The sequence below is a fragment of the Conger conger genome, chromosome 11 (assembly GCF_963514075.1).
Source record: "Conger conger chromosome 11, fConCon1.1, whole genome shotgun sequence".
Lineage (NCBI taxonomy): Eukaryota > Metazoa > Chordata > Actinopteri > Anguilliformes > Congridae > Conger > Conger conger.
The window spans coordinates 28,797,206-28,816,390 of NC_083770.1; the positions used below are offsets into that span (position 1 = coordinate 28,797,206).

The 19,185-nt window shown below is 40.8% G+C and overlaps 2 protein-coding genes across 2 annotated transcripts; both read left to right on the forward strand.

The window, feature by feature from the left end:
* Positions 1-974: 974 nt before the first annotated feature.
* Positions 975-10,534, forward strand: vsig8b (V-set and immunoglobulin domain containing 8b). The gene is made up of 8 exons (XM_061260874.1): positions 975-1,106; positions 2,976-3,067; positions 4,564-4,733; positions 5,049-5,253; positions 7,659-7,811; positions 8,787-8,909; positions 9,064-9,202; positions 9,918-10,534. Exons 1-8 carry the CDS (start codon positions 1,072-1,074, stop codon positions 10,147-10,149), a joined length of 1,149 nt encoding a protein of 382 aa, XP_061116858.1. The 5' UTR covers positions 975-1,071; the 3' UTR covers positions 10,150-10,534.
* A 4,149-nt stretch (positions 10,535-14,683) lies between these two features.
* On the forward strand, positions 14,684-15,658 carry LOC133139939 (uncharacterized). The gene has a single exon (XM_061259430.1). The coding sequence runs from the start codon at positions 14,684-14,686 to the stop codon at positions 15,656-15,658; it is 975 nt and encodes a 324-aa protein (XP_061115414.1).
* The last annotated feature ends 3,527 nt before the right edge of the window (positions 15,659-19,185 follow it).

Here is a 19,185-nt window from a genome sequence, read left to right on the forward strand (position 1 = left end):
AACATGTTCTTAATCCCCTGTGTTTAAGACTATTTCCCATTCTCATTCTCTCAATCTCTCTCTCTCTCTCTCTCTCTCTCTCTCTCACACACAGACATACACACACGCAAACACACATTGTATTACTTCTCTCATAGTAATCCGCTTTGTGGTATTACCTGTTTGTTGAGTTTTGTTGTGTCATAAGACCCACCTCTGAAATATGCTGCCGCCCTGCTACAGCTATGAGTGTACTTTAAGTTGCCAAGGAAACCTCATCACTGCTGTTATTCCACCTTACTGTATCGAAGCAGTGCGCTGTGAAGGTCTTCACTAAATAAGTGAAATGACAGACATATTATAGAGCTTATCCAATCTGTTTTAGCAGAAGTACTGAATATTAATATACATTTGTTGTTGCACATAAATGATTGAGTCCAAGCACTAATGGCAAGCAGTCTTCCCAACATTGCTTTCCAGTGGTCTACTGCCAACTGCTGCTCATTTACAGTGCTCATTTTGTGCAGAGAGCTCTTCAGCAAAATGTAAACTTCCTGTTAAATGCACATAGCATTTCCCATTTTTGACTGGCTTTTGATATTTACTTATTTATTGATATGTATTCAACTGAAATACATTACGTATCTTTTTTCCTTCGTTTTATTATTGTTGTTGTTGTCGTTAATTCACTCAACACATTCATAGACTGCCACTAATATGTTTTGCAGCAGGAATCATTGAAGGAACGTAATTATACCCTTCCGTGATTCAATCACAAGCATTTACTCAGTCGTGTCAAAGGGGAACTCATATCTCAGCCAGTTATCAAATGGAAATTTAGCATATGTTTGGCCATCATATAATGGTTGATAAATGCTTAAGGTATAAAGCCACAGGCAGCATATGAATGTGACCTTTGATCTGACTCACAGGAGTGATAGCGCAAAAGAAAAATAGAGGGTGTGACCGGTAGAGACACACCTGTTTCAGTGTTCAGGAAGAGAGAGAGCGGGCGAAGGAGAGAGGGACAAAAGGAGTGTAAGAGAGAGGATAACATTCATCTCAATCATTTCCCTGTTAGGAACCTTAGGAATGGTTTCAGCTGTGGATTACTGTCCGACACTCAGGTACAGTAAATTATGGGTTTTCTGTATTTCAATACTGAAGAATGTTTTTTGGTGAGCTGACGGGGGTTATAGTGTGGTTATGATACATACAGGGTTATATATGCGTTCCACCATGGTCTAAGTGTTAATATGTTTATTGAGATGTTCTTTAAATAATTACGGTTTAGTGATTTATTTAAAAAAGCTGTTCAACGCTGCCAAACATTATTTTTTTTAGCTCATTAACTGATAACTGCTTATTTCAGTCACTAAATTCTAGAATACACAGCCAGAATACAAGGTGTTGTATAACTACTGTAACTTTGTTATATCTGCTTAAATTCCAGGTTAGGCAAATCGTTAAATACTGTGACACTATGGCACTGTTATCTTTGAATCTTTGATTGTGCCATTTGATAAAGACAAATTACGCAATTATTTTTTGTATACCTTAAACACAGGTTTTCTTGTAGTCATGCATAGTCCCATGGTTATTTTACCAGTTGTGCATATGCAGTTAGAAGGAAAGAAGCAGGACTTAATTACAGGGCAACAGAGCAGCTGAGGTATGTATTTCTACTGGTAGAAATGTGGTGTAGTTGTTATGCTGTGTCCAGGCAGTTCCTGTGGTGTAGTTGTTAAACTGTGTCCAGGCAGTTCCTGTGGTGTAGTGGTCAAGCTGTGTCCAGGCAGTTCCTGTGGTGTAGTTGTTAAGCTGTGTCCAGGCAGTTCCTGTGGTGTAGTTTTTAAGCTGTGTCCAGGCAGTTCCTGTGGTGTAGTTGTTATGTTGTGTCCAGGCAGTTCCTGTGGTGTAGTGGTCAAGCTGTGTCCAGGCAGTTCCTGTGGTGTAGTGATTAAGCTGTGTCCAGGCAGTTCCTGTGGTGTAGTTGTTAAGCTGTGTCCAGGCAGTTCCTGTGGTGTAGTTTTTAAGCTGTGTCCAGGCAGTTCCTGTGGTGTAGTTGTTATGTTGTGTCCAGGCAGTTCCTGTGGTGTAGTGGTCAAGCTGTGTCCAGGCAGTTCCTGTGGTGTAGTGATTAAGCTGTGTCCAGGCAGTTCCTGTGGTGTAGTTGTTATGCTGTGTCCAGGCAGTTCCTGTGGTGTAGTGGTCAAGCTGTGTCCAGGCAGTTCCTGTGGTGTAGATTTTAAGCTGTGTCCAGGCAGTTTCTGCCTTGATTGGCAGAAATACATTTCTGTCTTGCATAGCAAAAATACCCATGAGCAAGGTGCTCTGTCAAAAATATCAAATGCATGTATAACGTGTAAGCCAAATAAGTTTCCCAGAACAGAGACCTCAATCAAGAAAATATTAAGGTGACATAATATGGAACAGGAAGGAGCCACACAAGGCAGTGACAAGAGAATTGCTCTCATTGTGATTGAAAGTGATGTCAGATAAGACATGGCATCGGACTGAAACCAGTTGCCATTGAGTTAGATGATTAGGTATTTTCTGCACAACACGTCAGATGATAGCAGGGAATTTACTTCTCATAAATCAGTGTACACAGGTAGCAGAATGAGTTCATTTTTTACTTCATGAATGTGATTTGCAGAACATTTGAAAATACATTTCAGATTAGTATACTCCAGAAAGACACATTGATACAGCCTATGGAATAGAACTACCTAGAATGCAGAACAGAGTCAAATCCCTTTGTGTAGCTAATCATTACACATAATGATAACGGTTGTCATCTATCAGTATATCAGTGCATTCAGCTGAAAGTCAGCAGGTAGGGGTCAACCAGCAGATTACAGCAGGCTCACGATGGGTTAGCCCTAATGCAGTCTGAGAGGTGTTTTTATTGAAGATGTTCAATAGCATCATAAGTCTCTGCCTGCACCGTGCAACTTACTGTTTATCCTTTCTCTGCCTCTTGTCTCTAATAGGCTATCTAAAGGCCTTAGGATGACCAGGCCCATTGTATGCTCCAGGACCTGGTGGACAGTGCTCTGTGTAATGACAGTGCTCCTCAGGTCAGGTGAGTGTCCATGCCTTTAGGCATAACTGCAATTCAAGTTTTACCATGGGAACAGATCCAAACTGTATAGAAAATGGTAGTACTGTTTGGTCTCTTCTGTGGCATTATGCACACATACATGTGTGTAATGCAAAGTATGCATTGTATATAGGTATGTATGTACATACACACACACACACACACACACACACACACACACATGTCCATAACTGACTGTCGGACAAATCTACAAAATTTTGCTTTGCTTTTGTATTATTAGCACACCACAGCAAATCTATACTGACAGCAGTAAGGTGGGTGGCATGTACTTTCACAATGGAGCTATGGTAACCAGTGCATAAACAAACCTCTACGGTGGCAGCTGTCATGTTCAAAACCAGAATATCTGGGCTATGTGGCAAGGGCCCTTTCACCATTTTACAGACAATATTCAGAGAATGTAATTTTCATTCATCTATACATATTTGCATGTATTGGTTTATTTTCCTTTGAGAGGAACAGAGTCAGCGTCAGTGGCAGAATTGCAGTCAGGATATGTAGGTTTGACAGGGATGAAATATCTGCCCCGAGGCCTCCTCTGCGGACACTGGCATTTGAGCTAGTGTCGGGTGCAGAGAACACCACGATAACTCTGTCTGCATGCCTGCCTACCTCTGACAAGATATCTGCATGGAAGTGGAATTTGATTTGGGCAATACTGGCAGTTTGTCAGGAGACTGGTAACCGATTATTTACGTACACGCAGTGAGTACTTTATTAGGTATTTATTATAATTTTTTTTTAGACTTATTGGTGCTGTAGCCTATTCGTGAAATTTGACACAGTGTGTGTTCAGAGATGCTCTCCTGCACACCACTATTTTAATGTGTGGTTATTTGCGTTACTGTCTCCTTCCTGTCAGCTTCAACCAGTCTGGCCCTTCTCCTCTGACCTCTCTCATTAACAACATGTTTTTGCCCACAACTGCTGCCCACTGGATTTTTTTGTTTGTTTTTTGCACCATTCTCTGTAACTCTAGAGACTGTTGTGCCAAATCCCAGGAGATGAGCAGTTTCTGAGATACTCAAACCACCAATAATCATTCCACAGTCAAAGTCACTTATATCACATTTCTTCTGACACTTTCTCTGACATTTAGTCTGAAAAACAGCTGAACCTCTTGACCAAGTCTGCATGCTTTTATGCATGTAGTTGTTGTCAGATGATTGGCTGATTAAATATTTGCATGAACAAGCTGGTGTACAGGTTTGCCTAATAAAGTGGTCACTGAGTGCATGTATCGGTTGGGGCCGGGGGGAGTTGGGTGTGGGATGATTAGAGGAATCCCTGTTAGCTACACCCTGGCCCCAGGGCTGAATGCTCAGCTGACTTTAAAATGCATTTTTAGGTTAGGCAAAAAAATGCACCAGCTCCACCAGCATACAGCACGTGATTTTACAATAATATGTATTGGGGGGAGAAATATGGTCAGCACTCTGTTGCCTCCAAATCTACAGGTATCACTGCGGCCATGCAGGTGACCAGCCAAGGACCACAGACCGTTCAAAAAGCCTTGAACGACAAGGTGATCCTGGGATGCACATACAGCCAAGCAGCTGAAGACACAGGAGAGCTGGACATCGAGTGGACCATGGTCAGCCCAGACATGACCCAGAAAGACATGCCGGTGAGAGGCTGGAATGGGAGGATGGGGTGGACAGTGATTCAGGGGCTACAGTGCGTTCTGGTAACATTTGTCGAGCACTTCTTTTTAGGCAAACGGAATGAAGCCTTTTGGCATTTGTTCAGAGGGGTTTTTTATTTGTGTGTTAGTTTTTCATGAGGGCTGTGCTATAACCTTTAAAATGTGTCTGCAGCATACCGTGTGTCTGAAGCAGGTTTCACAAGATGCTCATACAAAATTCCACGCTTGCAGGAAAAACCTGTTTGGGAGATACTCTTATGGCTGTTCACATTTCTGATGAGCATTCCTGTCTGTCAGATCTTATCTTTCACAGGCCAGCGCAAGTACCTTCACGGCCCCCCAAGCCTAATGAAGAGGCTGGACTTCCTCACAGCAGACCCCAGCCGGGGAGACGCCAGCATCTCTGTGTCCGGCCTGCAGGTGTCAGACACAGGCACATACCAGTGCAAAGTGAAGAAAGCACCGGGCGTGGACATGCGGAAGATCACTCTCGTCGTGTTGGGTGAGCCCTGCCTCAGAGATGTTACCCTCCCTGACTAGTTTTGGTTTTGGCCCTCCCTGTCACACCCCCACCCAGATACTTAACACATTTGTCTTTGTTTATGTGAAGCTTTTGTATTCACTTGCTCACCTTTTCTTTCTCGACATTCTTGCCTATCCCTCCTTTCGTTTGCTACTCCTTCCAATTTGATGAACTCTGTGTCTGTTCTTACACCTTAGTAAATGAGGCTATCCAGTGTTTGAAAAGAACTTACAAGCAGTGTTGCTATTTATTATTATTATTAAGCCTCCCCATAGGGAGTGACTTATATCAGTTGTTGGGTTTCTTTCTACATTGATTATCCCGCAGGAATTATATGCGTCATTAGACTCCATGTCCACCCACTAGTCCAAAACCACTCTCAAAAATTGGAATTAGTCCTTGTACATCAGAGATTTATATTTACTGAAGTTGTGCAACATCTATTTGTCAATCTGGACGTGGACATACTTTGAAGATGGATTTCAATTTAACAGCCAAGCATAATTTACCCATCTCAGTGGCCCAACATATCTACGTATTTACAAGGCATAGTTTTCCTGTGGTGAGTCATGGTCTGCAACATAAAAGGGACTCAAATTGAAATTGGAATTGCAATGTATTGGGAAGAAAAACAAACCAAGACAGTTGAAGGGCGGGGGGGGGGGGAGGCTTCTTTCCTGATAGCTCAGAGATCAGAATTTCTAGTCTAGTCAAGTCTAGTACTATTATTATTATTATTATTATTATTATTATTATTACTAGTAGTAGTAGTAGTAGTAGTAGTAGTATTAATTCATTACAGTTGTCATAGTGATTCCAATCTGTGGTGAACATGACAGTAAACCACAAGGGGGGTCTTGTTGAATGTACTAAGGCGCAATAACTCCAAAAAGTAGCCTTTGGGTGCATGTGAAATGAGCTCGTAGGATCGATAAATTGGAAGTGACAAGCCCCTAAGCATTAGGTAAATTCCAGTTTGTATTGAGGTTAAGTGAGGTTGCTGAGGTTTAGCGATAAATGTAGAACAAAGAGAAAAATTGTTGTTGACTTTAGGGAAACATTCTGTCTATGGACATCCCACAAACCCACACAGATTCTTTTACTTCTTCTACCTTCTTCTACCTCCAGTGTCATCCATGAGCCAAATTGTCATTTTGGCCTGCTGTATTAATCAACAGACAATTATACACACATTTGCACAATTGGCTAATCTTGTTGTATATATTAGGAAACAGCTCATCTTAATGCACCTTTGTCTGGCTGATGATAATAAATCACACCAGACTTTCTGTAGGATCATGTGGCAATTAAATTATCCTTTTCAAAACTTTGGAACCCAAGCTTATTGTATGGAGTGTAATGCGGCCAACGTGACTGTAAAGTAATGTAAAGTAATTCCAGTGTGACTGATTTCTGTGGATTTAAACATAAGTAACCGCATGCTAAATTGGCCCTTTTTTTGGAACTGCTTCGGTTATTCTTTGTAAAATATGTCCCCGTTCTTTGAAAAGCGAAATTGTAATTGAAGATGTTTTAAATTAAAACACTCTTCTTAAAACAGAAAAAATATAGAAAAGATTCATGCAACTTTATGAAGCACCCGTAGCCTCTCAACTGGATTGGTTTTCATTCCCTGAAGGAGTCTTGTACTGAAATAAATGGGAAAGCAGTTGGAGACAGCATGTCGAGTGGGGAGACATAATCCTGGACTGGCATGGTGCTAGTGTAGGCTTGAATAATCTCCTGTGCCTTCTGGGTAATCACCTGACTCCATTGTTAGCACATATACTGTAGAACACTGAACATAGGGGTATGCACTGCAGGTAAGGATCCTGTTTTCACTTGCACAACCGTACTTCTGCATATAGTACACAAGACTCACAGAGAATCTTCAAAAATATGAAAATCCACCGCCGTACCGTGTTGTTTTGTGCCAGTATTAAATGCTTATGCACTCAGGGATTTGCTTGGAACACAATAACCAAATCCATTGAAGGTAATAAGTGTTTAATTATGAAATAAGCATCAAAAAAGGGATTAATGTCCCTTTATGTAATTGGCTTGGAACAGAGAGTAGTGCCTAACACAAACGCACAACCAATCACATACTGCAAATGTGTGGAGATTTGAGTGATATTCCCCACTGGTTATTTATTTTTCTCATCGTGCTCCTTATCTGATATAGCAAATAAGCACTACTGGAAATGAATGATGGTATATTAAGAAGGTGAACCTGTACTTAATCTGTATTTCTACAAAACACCCAGTTATTACATATAAATGTGAAGACTTAATTGCCTTACTTACAGTTTATAGATTGCAATATTGGTATGTGATAATATAAGGTCATTTAATTTGATGTATTCTGTTTCTCTTGCCTTTAGTGCCCCCATCAGTGCCCAAGTGCTGGGTGGAGGGCAGTGAGGAGATAGGGGGCTCAGTCTCCTTACGATGCAAATCATCTCAAGGATCCAGCCCCTTGACCTACACATGGAAAAGAGAGAGTGGAGGCGCTATTCCACCCACTGCACTGCAGAGTGAGTGTGAAAATAACCCAGCCCTATGTACAAATGCACAAACGGTGCCCCCCAAAACAAAGAAATAAGTCTTTAGATTTTTTGTGTACATGTCAATACCTTTATATAATTTATGGAGTATAATATGATGGTGAGGTGGGTAGCACTGCTGCCTCACAGCAAGGAGGTCCTGGGTTCGAATCCCCGTCAGCGGAGGCCTCTCTGTGTGGAGTTTGCATGTTCTCCCCGTGTCTGCATGGGTTTCCCCCGGGTACTCCGGTTTCCTTCCACAGTCCAGAGTCTAAATTGCCCGTAGGTATGAGTGTGTGAGTGAATGGTGTGTGTGCCGTGCGATGGACTGGCGACCTGTTCAGGGTGTATTCCTGCCTTTCGCCCAATGTATGCTGGGATAGGCTCCAGCCCCCCTGCGACCCTGTTCAGGATAAGCGGGTTAGGATAATGAATGAATGAATGAATAATTTGAGGCTATGACTGTGTACTCTGAATTTTCTAATGAAGTCGTATCAGGTCAAATAAAATGAAACACCCCAGCAGCGAGACGTAGTGAGGCTGTGGCAGGACACAGAGGCAGGGCAGGATTATGTGAGGAACCATGGTTCATCCAGTTACTGCTGCATCATTTCCTCCAAACAACGGGCCCGGTGGCAACCGGCCGCAACGCACCTGCACGGTTGAAACTCGCGATTCAAAAGTGGGGATTAAAGAGGAAATAAAGCTTTTGTGCTGAAGAAGATTTAGCTTTGCTCCTTCCTTTTTCAGAGTCCCAGAAAGGGTGACGCATGATGAAAGCCTCCTGCTCCTCTGTGTTAGGGCCCAACATGTGTATTATGGTCTGAGAGTTCACAACAAATGTGCAATTGTTTTTACAAATGACCACACGTACAGTGTAATCTCTTGTTTGTTCTTTGACTGCATTTAATCATGTGAAGAACCTGATAGTAGAATAAACAGCCTTCCTCTTGGTATCACCTTCAGACCCTGAGAGTGGAGAGCTCCTGTTCAGTAACCACTCTGTCAGCAACAAGGGCAACTACCTGTGTGAGGTGAAAAATGCAGTAGACCGGAAAACCTGTAGATACACCCTGCGAGCAGTTCAACGTAAGTTCAAGTTAATGGTAAAGCTGCCTCAATCAACAGTCTGATCAAATATTTATGTAGCCTAGCAATCCCATGTACAAGTGAACTGTCACTGAACGTTCCAGTATGAGTGCTGAAACATGAGACTAAATGTTTTCCCCTCCCCCTCCTCTAGCTGTCAACAAAACAGGAATGATCGTGGGTGCCGTCATTGGTGCACTGCTGCTGTTGCTCCTCCTCCTGTTCCTCATCTGGCTTATACTTTGCCTCTGTCACAAGAGACGTTATCAGAAGGAAGTGGCCAATGAGATCAAGTGAGTCATTGCTATGTTTCCAGAATGCAGCCGAAACTCCATTTTGTTTAGGCAATAATCCACGTGGGTCCTTTATCTCAAAACGAATGAGCTGTTGAACAACCCTGTTTAAGTCTCTAATGATTATCAGTAGATTTTTCATGGACGTGGATGCCAAAAGCTTGTGTCAAAATGAGTATTTTGACACAAGTAGAAAAAGAATCATTGTGGGCTACAGTGGGGTCCAAAAGTCTTTTCTAATTTAATACAAATTCTTTAATTGCTAATTATATTATCAATTTGAGTGAAGTGTTGAACCTTTGAATTTCAGAATTTCTTAGTATTTGGTATGTTCCCCTTTTGCTTTAACGGCAGCAAGCGCTCAAGCTGTGAACTCCACAATTCTGTGCAAAACCTGATGGTTATTCCAGCATTATTTGACAATGTTCCAAAGATTATCTTGTGATGTTACCGAAAACTTGGCTTTTGTCAGTCTTCAAGTGTCCCCATAAATGTTCAATGGGGTTGAGGTCAGGTGACTGTGAATTGTGCAGCACTGCTTGCCCTTTTTCTGGTCTCTGGTCTTGAAGTAACTTTAATTAGTTTTAAATTCTTCAAAAATGTGAAAAATGTACAATGTCAGACCTTTGGACCCCCCTGGACATAGAAAGATAAGAGGTCCCGGCTCTTTCGTGCCACACGGCTCCTCCTCACCCTCCCCTGTCTCGTCTCACAGGGAAGACGCCCAGGCCCCAGAGAGCAGGCCGTCCAGTCGCAACTCCAGCTTCCGCTCCGTCATGGGGTATCGACCCCACGCTGGAGTTGTGTACAGCTCAGTGAGGAGCGGGAAAATTAAAGAGTCTGACCGCAGCAGTATCTACACAGATAGGAGTAGGCCTGCGCCACCCCCCAGCAACCAAGGACTGCCAGCGCTGAAATATGACAGCAGATACGGATACCCTGTATAGAAACGGCAGAATTGAACAACGTGCAATGGTCGGTTTTGGGAAGTCGCGACGTGTAAGCCCCACAAACCGGTGCAGGGGTTTACTCTATGAAGAGTGTCACTCAAGGGCTAAGCTGTAAACAGCACGAACAAGTGGTGTAAATCTGGGTTAATGTTTTACAGTATAACTCAATATTGTAGTGTGTATAATAATAATAATTTGTATTTGTCTAGTGCTTTTCCCAAGATCAAAGCTGAATGTGTGTATGTGCATGTCTGTGCATGTTTGAGTGTGTGTGTGTGTGTGTGTGTGTGTGTGTGTGTGTATATTTTTTGAACAAATGCCGAATAAATTGTGAATTATTGTACTCACAGTGTCTATTTTTAAAATGTATTGATATAAGTTCATTTTTTTCTTTTAACATTGTAATAAACTTTAAACATATTTTCTAAATTCGTCTGAGGAATTGTTGGTTTTGTGGATGACAGCACCCTAAAGTAGGACAAAGAGCCGTAATGCTAATGTATTGTGTCACTATACAAAACTGTAGCAATGCATTATGGAGCACTCCTGCAATATGATGGGTTCAAATACTGCCTATGTGTGCAACATCTGTCTTGTGTGCTCTCTCTCTCTCTCACACACACACACTCACACACACACACACATACACATGCACACGTAGTAGTCTCTGTAAGGAAAAAATTCATCATCTTTTTCCTATAGAAATTGGCATTCATTATTCAGAGAGAGACCTTACAATCTTTTCGGGTCATAGTGCATTTTTGTGCATTCACTGGCTCGTTTTCCATGTTAGCATAACATGTTACGCTCAAATCTGAATCTAACGTCACAATACGTAGGCCTGCAGTTGCATTTTCAGCACACTGCCCATATCCTGCCTTTTTGTTGTTTTCTACTTGAAAAGCACAGAATCTTACATTAATGCAACCCCTGTAGCAGTCTGAAATGGTCTGAAATGTTCACTGTATCATATTACTGTTGAAGTGAATATGCTTTTCATCAGTAGCAGCATTGCGTTGTACATTTTACCAATAATGGGGGTCATTAAAAATAATGCAATGATTGATGATGATAAATAATTGTTCTGATGACAAATAATAGCAAAAACCCTACAAATAATGTGTCTCGAGGTAACTTTTACGTGCAGTACATAAAATTCATTACACAAATATCCTGAGCTAATATTTATGTTCTGAGTCAATATCACCGCCACCTTTGCTTCAACGGCAAATAATCTTGGCCAAGTACAGGCACAGCCTACTCCTATTGAGTTTTCTCAAATCACTGACATTTCCGTGTACACTCTTGTCTTAAGCTCATATTCATGAAGCTTCCATTGTTTTTACTATCTATTTAAGACCTAGTAGAATGTGAATATGTTTTTCTGTGTGCAAACAGAATTCTGGATTATGTTGGGGCAAAGGCAGAATGCAAATGCATCCAACCACATACCACTGGTTTCAATAACAGCGGAAGGTCCCAGAACACTCAAATCAGCTGGTTCAACCACAGCGGAATCCATGTCTGAACATCTATTTCTGGATGGTGTGTTCCATTTATTATTCTCAAGGGCAGGACTGGGCCTTAATTATGTGGTTGCTGATTCTGTCATTTACATTTTTATTAATTTATATTTGTTCCAATGTTTGTTCTTTGGAATCATTAATTAAATTAGTATATTTAAAAGGTTTAACTTACCAAGCCATGCTTTGGCATTTCGTGTTTTGGAGATGGAAGAAACTAACCTACTATGCATTTAAATTTCTACTTTGGGGAATAATTAGTCAATAAAGAGGGAGTATGCAAATAAAAACTCTAGTCAATGGAAACCATATTTAGTCTCTCACATGTATTTATTTCAGTTATATATTTTAAAAGGGCCTTGGTTTTCAAATTGATAAAAAAAATTAAAAAAAAACATACTGCAGATGGGCTGCACTGTTAATTACCACTGTGTTAAGAGTGTAATAATGAATTGGGGTTGAAACCTTACTGATGAGAGGCCTGGCAGACTGGTGGCACAGCTTTCAAAAGTGGTTTGGAACTTTACTCAAATTATACTGAATTGTCAAAGTAAATATCAGGTTGTTTAAATGGGCAATATAAAGACATTAGCTCCAAAAAACCTATAATAATACCATAAATATAATATTTATATGAGTTGTGAATGTCTTTTTTATTAACAAGTCATACAATAAAATGTATATTAAAGATGCAGGCTGTATTTAGGTGTAGAAACAGCTTGTGTAGTCTGCAGAAAACAAATTCAGTTCCTAATATGTACTGCACCTGTGATGAAACTGTGCTTTGGTTTAATAGTGTTGAAATCATGACAAATTGATGCAGTTCCACCTGTGATTCAGTTAAAGTAAGTAATTAAAAGTAGCGGCTGGGGAGTGGAAAGATTAGAGCCATGTCATTTTGCAATGTCAGCTCACAGTCACATTTCCTTTTTTTAACTGGGTAGTTGGCGGATAAGCCTTTTTTCCTTTACTGCTATACATCTTGGCAGAGCTTTTGACCCAGCATGTCAGCAGTGTTTAATCTGTTTTTAAGCAGTTTACACTGTTGTTGATTTGAATTAGTGGCCCTCTACTACTTTTTCAAACATATGATTTTAAACAGAATTGTCAGCTCAAAGGATACCGTGTGCAAAGCAGCCACATCTCTGTTTCTATAGATACAGCCATGAAATCCATCAGGAAAAGCATCCCCCAAAAAACTGAGAAAAGCCTGCTTCAATGCTACATATGTTTCCAAAGCAGTGCTGCTTATCTCTTTATTATTTTCTTGCATGCACATTGGACTTGGCTAGCACCCTTGCCAAATAACTGCCTATCAATGTTTGCTAAAATAAATGTTTGCATGGAAAAAATCAGTACAAAGCTTTCCAGCATTACATTTTTTTACATGAAAATTAAATGTACAGAATGATGAAATATGAATGAAAAATGATTTATTCAAGAAAAGAAGCATAGGTATACATTTCTTTATATTGGACGGACTTGTAAGAACAGTAATGTATTACGAACATGTTGCCCGAGGCCTTGTCCTTTCAGGCTCATTATTTCCATTCCATATTTTTTCAGGAGCCACCTAAAAGCATGCGACGAGACATTGGAAAGGAGGAAGGGCTCTTGCTGAGTCACCTCCTGTGAATGGTTCTTGCGGAGAGATGGTTTGTAAATCTCCTGCGGTTGCATCAGGAAGGACATTTGAATGTATCTGCGATTTAGCCATCCAGACATTCCAAAGCAAATCCTACTAGTGCTGAGCCAGGTGGATGTGCACAAGAACCACTCCAGCACACACGCACGCACGCACACACACACACAGACACACACACACACCAGCAATGCACTGTCTATGCAAATGCACACCTGAATAAAGTGGATTGCTCTTGCTTTTCCGACACCCCTTTATCTATGGATGGACGCTTCACTAGATGAAAAAGGATCATCCTCAATCTTGTGTCATTCTCCGCAAGCTTCACCTCCTTCACAAAACCGGTCTGTTTATCCTTTTTCCTCTCTTTACCGTTAACTTGAAGCCTATTCATTCATTCACTTGTATTGTTTTAATTCCAATGATTTTTTTCTTCTTCTTCTGATTATTGCACTCATTTTCAACAGCCAGAGCTAAATGCAAGTCATTATATTTGAAAAGATATTTTATCTGAATTATTACCACCATACCTGGAAAACTATTTCATTAATCGCAGTAGACAAACTGCACAGCCTCTCCTCTATTCAGGTCAAAGTATTTTGTTATCTTGAGGGTATTCAAAGGTTCACTTGTAATAATATCAGAATCTGAAAATCCAGGTGTTGACAGACACGTGAACCATTTTATTGACTTAATGCATCACCTCCACTCGAGAGCTATTCTTCGAGGAAATAAAAGAGGAAAATCCAGGGCTTTTTTTCTGTTGGACTCGATGTGCTGTTGAATGCTAGATGACAGAACAACTAATGGCTATCTGACAAGATCTGACAAGTTAATATTGTACATAATTTGCTCTATTTCACAGGCATCAGAACAAGGCATAAAAAACAGTTCAAGGCTCCAATGTAATACCCTGAATGGTAAAAGAAAGATAAACATTGAACACTCATTGTGGACTGTAGGCAATATTATGGAGCATAAAATAGTCCTACATTTGGAATGTTGCACGGATCTATGTTCTGTCCTAGATGTACATACAGACTTCAAATAGTACATGTAACACCACATGGATGCAGTGGGAAGTCAGAAGCAATGCCAGATCTCTGGACCCTGAAATGTATTGTCTCTTTAAAGTCTCATTGCCCCACCTACTGGACTCTCGGGAGTGCAAATAGTAATGTTTATAGCGAAATCATTACCTACAGATATAAGCACATGGCCAAAATCACTGCAGTCTCTTGTCCATACGTATTGATTTCAACATACCTTGCATAATTTGACAATATAATTTGCAGTGTAATATTTGTGTGCCTAAACCACTCAGTTATCTTACAATTACACACCAGGGACAAAGGGAAAAGACACCATGTTGTTGAGTGGAGACAGGATGGCCATCTGGCTCATGACTGGTCTGTTCGCCGTGCTCACCATTTTCTTCAATGTCTACATCCTGCTGATGAGCCTACGGCACTACAGAGAGAACGGACACTGGCTCCCCTGTGAGACCATCATCACAGCATTCTCACTGAGCAGCACCACTCACCAGATGGTCTCCTACCTCTTTTTATCCCTGGACAAGATGGACACCTTCTGTTTAGTAGACGAGCATATACTCTCCATACTGCTGGTGATTATCTACAGCCTGAAGTTCTCCATTATGTGGCTGACTGCATTCCTGGCGTTTTACTACAGCACCAAGCTGGTGATCGAGCCCATCCACTGCTACACCAAGATCCAGGAGGCCATCATGAAGCACGTCATGACTGTGGTCCTGGTCATTCCCCTTTGCGGGTTCGGCAGCTGCATGCCGATGATGGTCGTCTTCGACCACCTTCACAGCCAAACGGACAGTTATGACTGCGGCATTCTGAGGCCAAAGGGAACCCCAGGCCAGACATACTTGGCATACTACCTGCTCATGTCCGACATCATCCCCGGTCTGATCATGCTGAAGAGCTGCATCTCCATCAGTGTTCATCTAGCCATTCACCTGCAGCACATGAAGGCGAGTACCAACGGGTTCCACACCCCCAAGCTGGGCGCTGAGATGCGGGTGATCCACATGAACCTGGGTCTGATCGTGGTCTTCATCTGCTTCCTGGTGGTTGACCTCTATGTGCACTACATGAACACCATCCAGCAACAAAATGTTGTTCCACTTACCGTCCTCTTCTCCTCAGTCTACACAGCCATCAGTGCCCTGGTGCTCATCTATGGGAAGAAGACCTTCTGGAAGGAACTCCTCCACCTGTTCAACCTCTTCCTGGATGAGTACCCCTGCCTCTCCTGCCTCAAAGTTCCAGAGACCAAGCCAAACAAAAGTGCCACCCCAGGACACTGAGGGAAGGCCAGTAAGGCCTTCATGGTTTGTCAACCTAGGTTTGGTCATTTACCTTGACAATTGTTGGGTTGGTTGGTTGGTTGGTTTTGACTAACGTGAATTTAAAAAAGCAACACTGAAGAAAATAGTATACTTGAATCACAAACCCAACTTCTCAGCTCTGGCAGTAGCTGATATTACATCCAATCACAAATTCAAATCTGCTTTGTATTCTTTGTTGTACTGCTATGAAATGTGGCAAAATAAATTAATTTAACCCGAACAAATTAATCCAAGTATGATAGAATGTGTTTCATGTTCAACACCCACATAAAGCCATTTGTCAAGATTCTCTTTATAAACTTAATAAAATTTGTAGATTTATGCAATATGGCATTATCCTGAACTATGACATAATAGCCCTTTAAGAGAATAAAAAATTATTAAACTGTGTGTTTGCATACATACAAATGGAACAGTACTGCATTTAAAAAAATGAATGCAGTAAAGTTGATGCATGACTAATTTCATAAACGTTAATAAATTAATCCATTATATACAACAGAACTGCTAGCCTTTGCCAGTGCCATCAAATCTTATTAGGTTTATGAGGTGTTATGAATGTATTTATATTAAACACACTGATGGGTTTGAGGGAGTTTTTTTGCTTTGTTTCTTCACTAATACGGTGAATGTTAAATCATATCTATGTGAATACACTGTATCATACTGTAAGTTGCTAAGATGGTAGCATAATCCTACAACATTGGGAGTCCTGCAAAATGCCCTCATAGGTCTTTATGGTCGTCCTAGCAGGTTGACTGACTGCCATTAATGTCTTCTTATGAACCTGCTTCATGCATGAATAAAATTAATGCATTTAATGTAGATCACAACATGTATTAGTTGTATGCCTGTTCATTTTCCATTTCACCTGCACTTGTCCATGGCTTTCCCTCCTAAAAACTAGCTGGCTACCCTAATTATAATTTCACACTGTAGATGTACTCAAAATGTAGAATAAAAAGACGGTCTTCCCATAACATAAGAGTACTAAATGGGAAATGACCATCACACCTGATTACACCTCATTATCCCATTGCAGCTGGTTGAACTCGTGATTGCAAAGCACACTGGTAGCAGGCTACCAGCAGATGCCTCATGCCTCATCTTTATCCATGTTGAATGTCTCATACTTTTAAATAAACAGTTAATAGAAAGACTTGCCTTCAACAAAGAGTTCTCTCTGATACCCCACAATTTCAGGAATGGTATCAATTGAGAAAGCACAGGAGGAACAGCCTCTTCACATTTTTTCAGGGTAAATCAGTCTTTCATTTATGGCCAATGCACTGACACTTCCTTTGTGGTACATAAAATGTGATACATTGTACCGATGTTAAGAAACTCTGAGAAACGTGGGCGTTCATTTAGTCAATAAGGCCTGGTCATAAATGAGCTCAGAAGCAGAACAGCTCTGGTAAATTTACACCGTTTACTCCACAAGAGAAGGCTCACAGAAAGATAAGAGATCGAGAGCTCTCTAGTCTGGTAAGGGCTTGGATTTCAACCTTCCCATTTTCACATTTGATATATTACAAGTGAATTTAATAAGAAATGCTTATGCATAACATAGTTTAAATCATGGGTGCAGCATATTAAGTTATAATATGATGTACAGTATATTAAGGGATCTGGTTGCAGCGACAGCAATATTACGATGAGCATTATTTGCTGACAATATTGGCAGGAGGACATATGGTGAGACTTTTAATAATACTAATTATTTTGTACACTACATTGTATACTTAGTACCATGTTGTACACTTAGTGAATAACATGTTTTGCATTGGAGTTTCAATGGTTGATGTAAAACATGATTTTACAGGTTAAAAGGCCCAAAATCATAACCCAGTTTGCTGGCTCAGTGCTGAGTAGGAACCACTGTTGTGCCCTTGAAATTACTTAGCCTAAACTGCATCAGTAAATCTTCAAACTAATATTTACTTAAAAAATCAATTTATCATCCTGGATGCCATTGTGAATGCACAATGGCATCCAGGTGTTTCTTTGAGCAACATTTGTCATTTTTTGTCATATATAAGCACATTACTCATGAACAATACAAATGTGCATGTGAAGCCACTACTACTACTGTGAGGCTTTCGATTAACTCAATACTATAGAGACTTGCTCAGTTTGTACATTGGAAATCTTATTTTAAAAAGTTTTTTGTTTGCCCTAGAAAAGTTCATTGGTAAGTCTGATTTGCATGGAACCAAAATGCAAATGTTTGTAATTTAGTCCCTCTGGCAATACTAGTCCCATAGCCCCATTCTGTAATATTGGACATAATTCTCACAACAAACTAGAAGGAAATATAGATGCCCTTTCTTAATGTATTTAAATACATATTAATGGCTAATATATCTAATATGAACTGAAAAAAAATATTCTGTGACTATTGTTTCATCCAATAGTTTACTGTGCAGGAGAACAATGCTTTTCCTGTGGATGGTCACCATCAGTCTGAGTCCACAGACTTCACTTTTTCTTCAGAGTACAATGAGGAACACTTAAGCCATGGCCAATGCAAAAGGGCTATCCACCAAGACAGAGCCCAACCAAGGAGTACCTGGTCACATGTAATGACGAAGCAAAACGTTCAAAAAGTCGGCAGGCAATACACTACCATACCTCCACCAGAAACAAAACATCCTGCAACGACACATCTGTTGTGCTTACAACAGCCTCTGTTGTAGTGTTGTAGACACTACTGTCATCCATTTCATAAATGAGTGCCCAGACCCTGGGGACTTTTACACAGGATACAGTACTACAGTACTACAGTCGGGGAAGGAGTCTGCTTCTACTTCTGCAACAATGACACACTCAACTCAGCTAGCCTAGGAAGGTCTTTTTTGACCTTGAAAACTCAAGACTTGAGTACTGTACAATATTAAATTTGATTACATTAGGAATACCACATTTGATCATTTGAAGCTGTGAGACACGCTTGAGATTTCCATATCACAAATAAACCTTTTGGATGCCTTAGCTTTTAAAAAAAAAATCTTTAACTTGCATGAGATGGTATCATGCAAACAAATTAATTTGGTAAACCGTGATGCATTCATGGCCCTCAGCACTCTCCAGTCCATAAATATGACATATTGTAGCATCAGGGACCTCCCCTCCCGGACCTTACAGCCCTTAAGCTGTTAAATCTACATAGTAATATGATACATATCCTACCAGTGGACCTCTTCAAATATAACAAGAACCTGATACACATCGATCACAGCAACAACTTGAACCTTACCAGAGGGTCTCTTCAACTTCCCCTCAGAAGTTTATGTAGACTTCAGCATCAACTTTCACCAGTGATTGATGGGGTGGCATGGCTCAGGTAGTAAGAGCAGTTGTCTGGCAGTTGGAGGGTTGCCGGTTCGATCCCCCGCCCGGGCTGTGTCGAAGTGTCCCTGAGCAAGACACCTGACCCCTAAATGCTCCTGACGAGCTGGTCGGCGCCTTGCATGGCAGCCAAT

What these genes read in the sequence shown, in the direction of transcription:
- vsig8b (XM_061260874.1), top strand. Translation starts at nt 1,072, where the DNA reads ATGGTTTCAGCTGTGGATTACTGTCCGACACTCAG. An exon ending in GACAGTGCTCCTCAGGTCAG is followed by an intron (nt 3,068 to 4,563) that starts GTGAGTGTCCAT and finishes CCAAATCTACAG; the next exon opens with GTATCACTGCGGCCATGCAG. An exon ending in GAAGTGGCCAATGAGATCAA is followed by an intron (nt 9,203 to 9,917) that starts GTGAGTCATTGC and finishes CTCGTCTCACAG; the next exon opens with GGAAGACGCCCAGGCCCCAG.
- LOC133139939 (XM_061259430.1), top strand. Translation starts at nt 14,684, where the DNA reads ATGTTGTTGAGTGGAGACAGGATGGCCATCTGGCTCATGACTGGTCTG.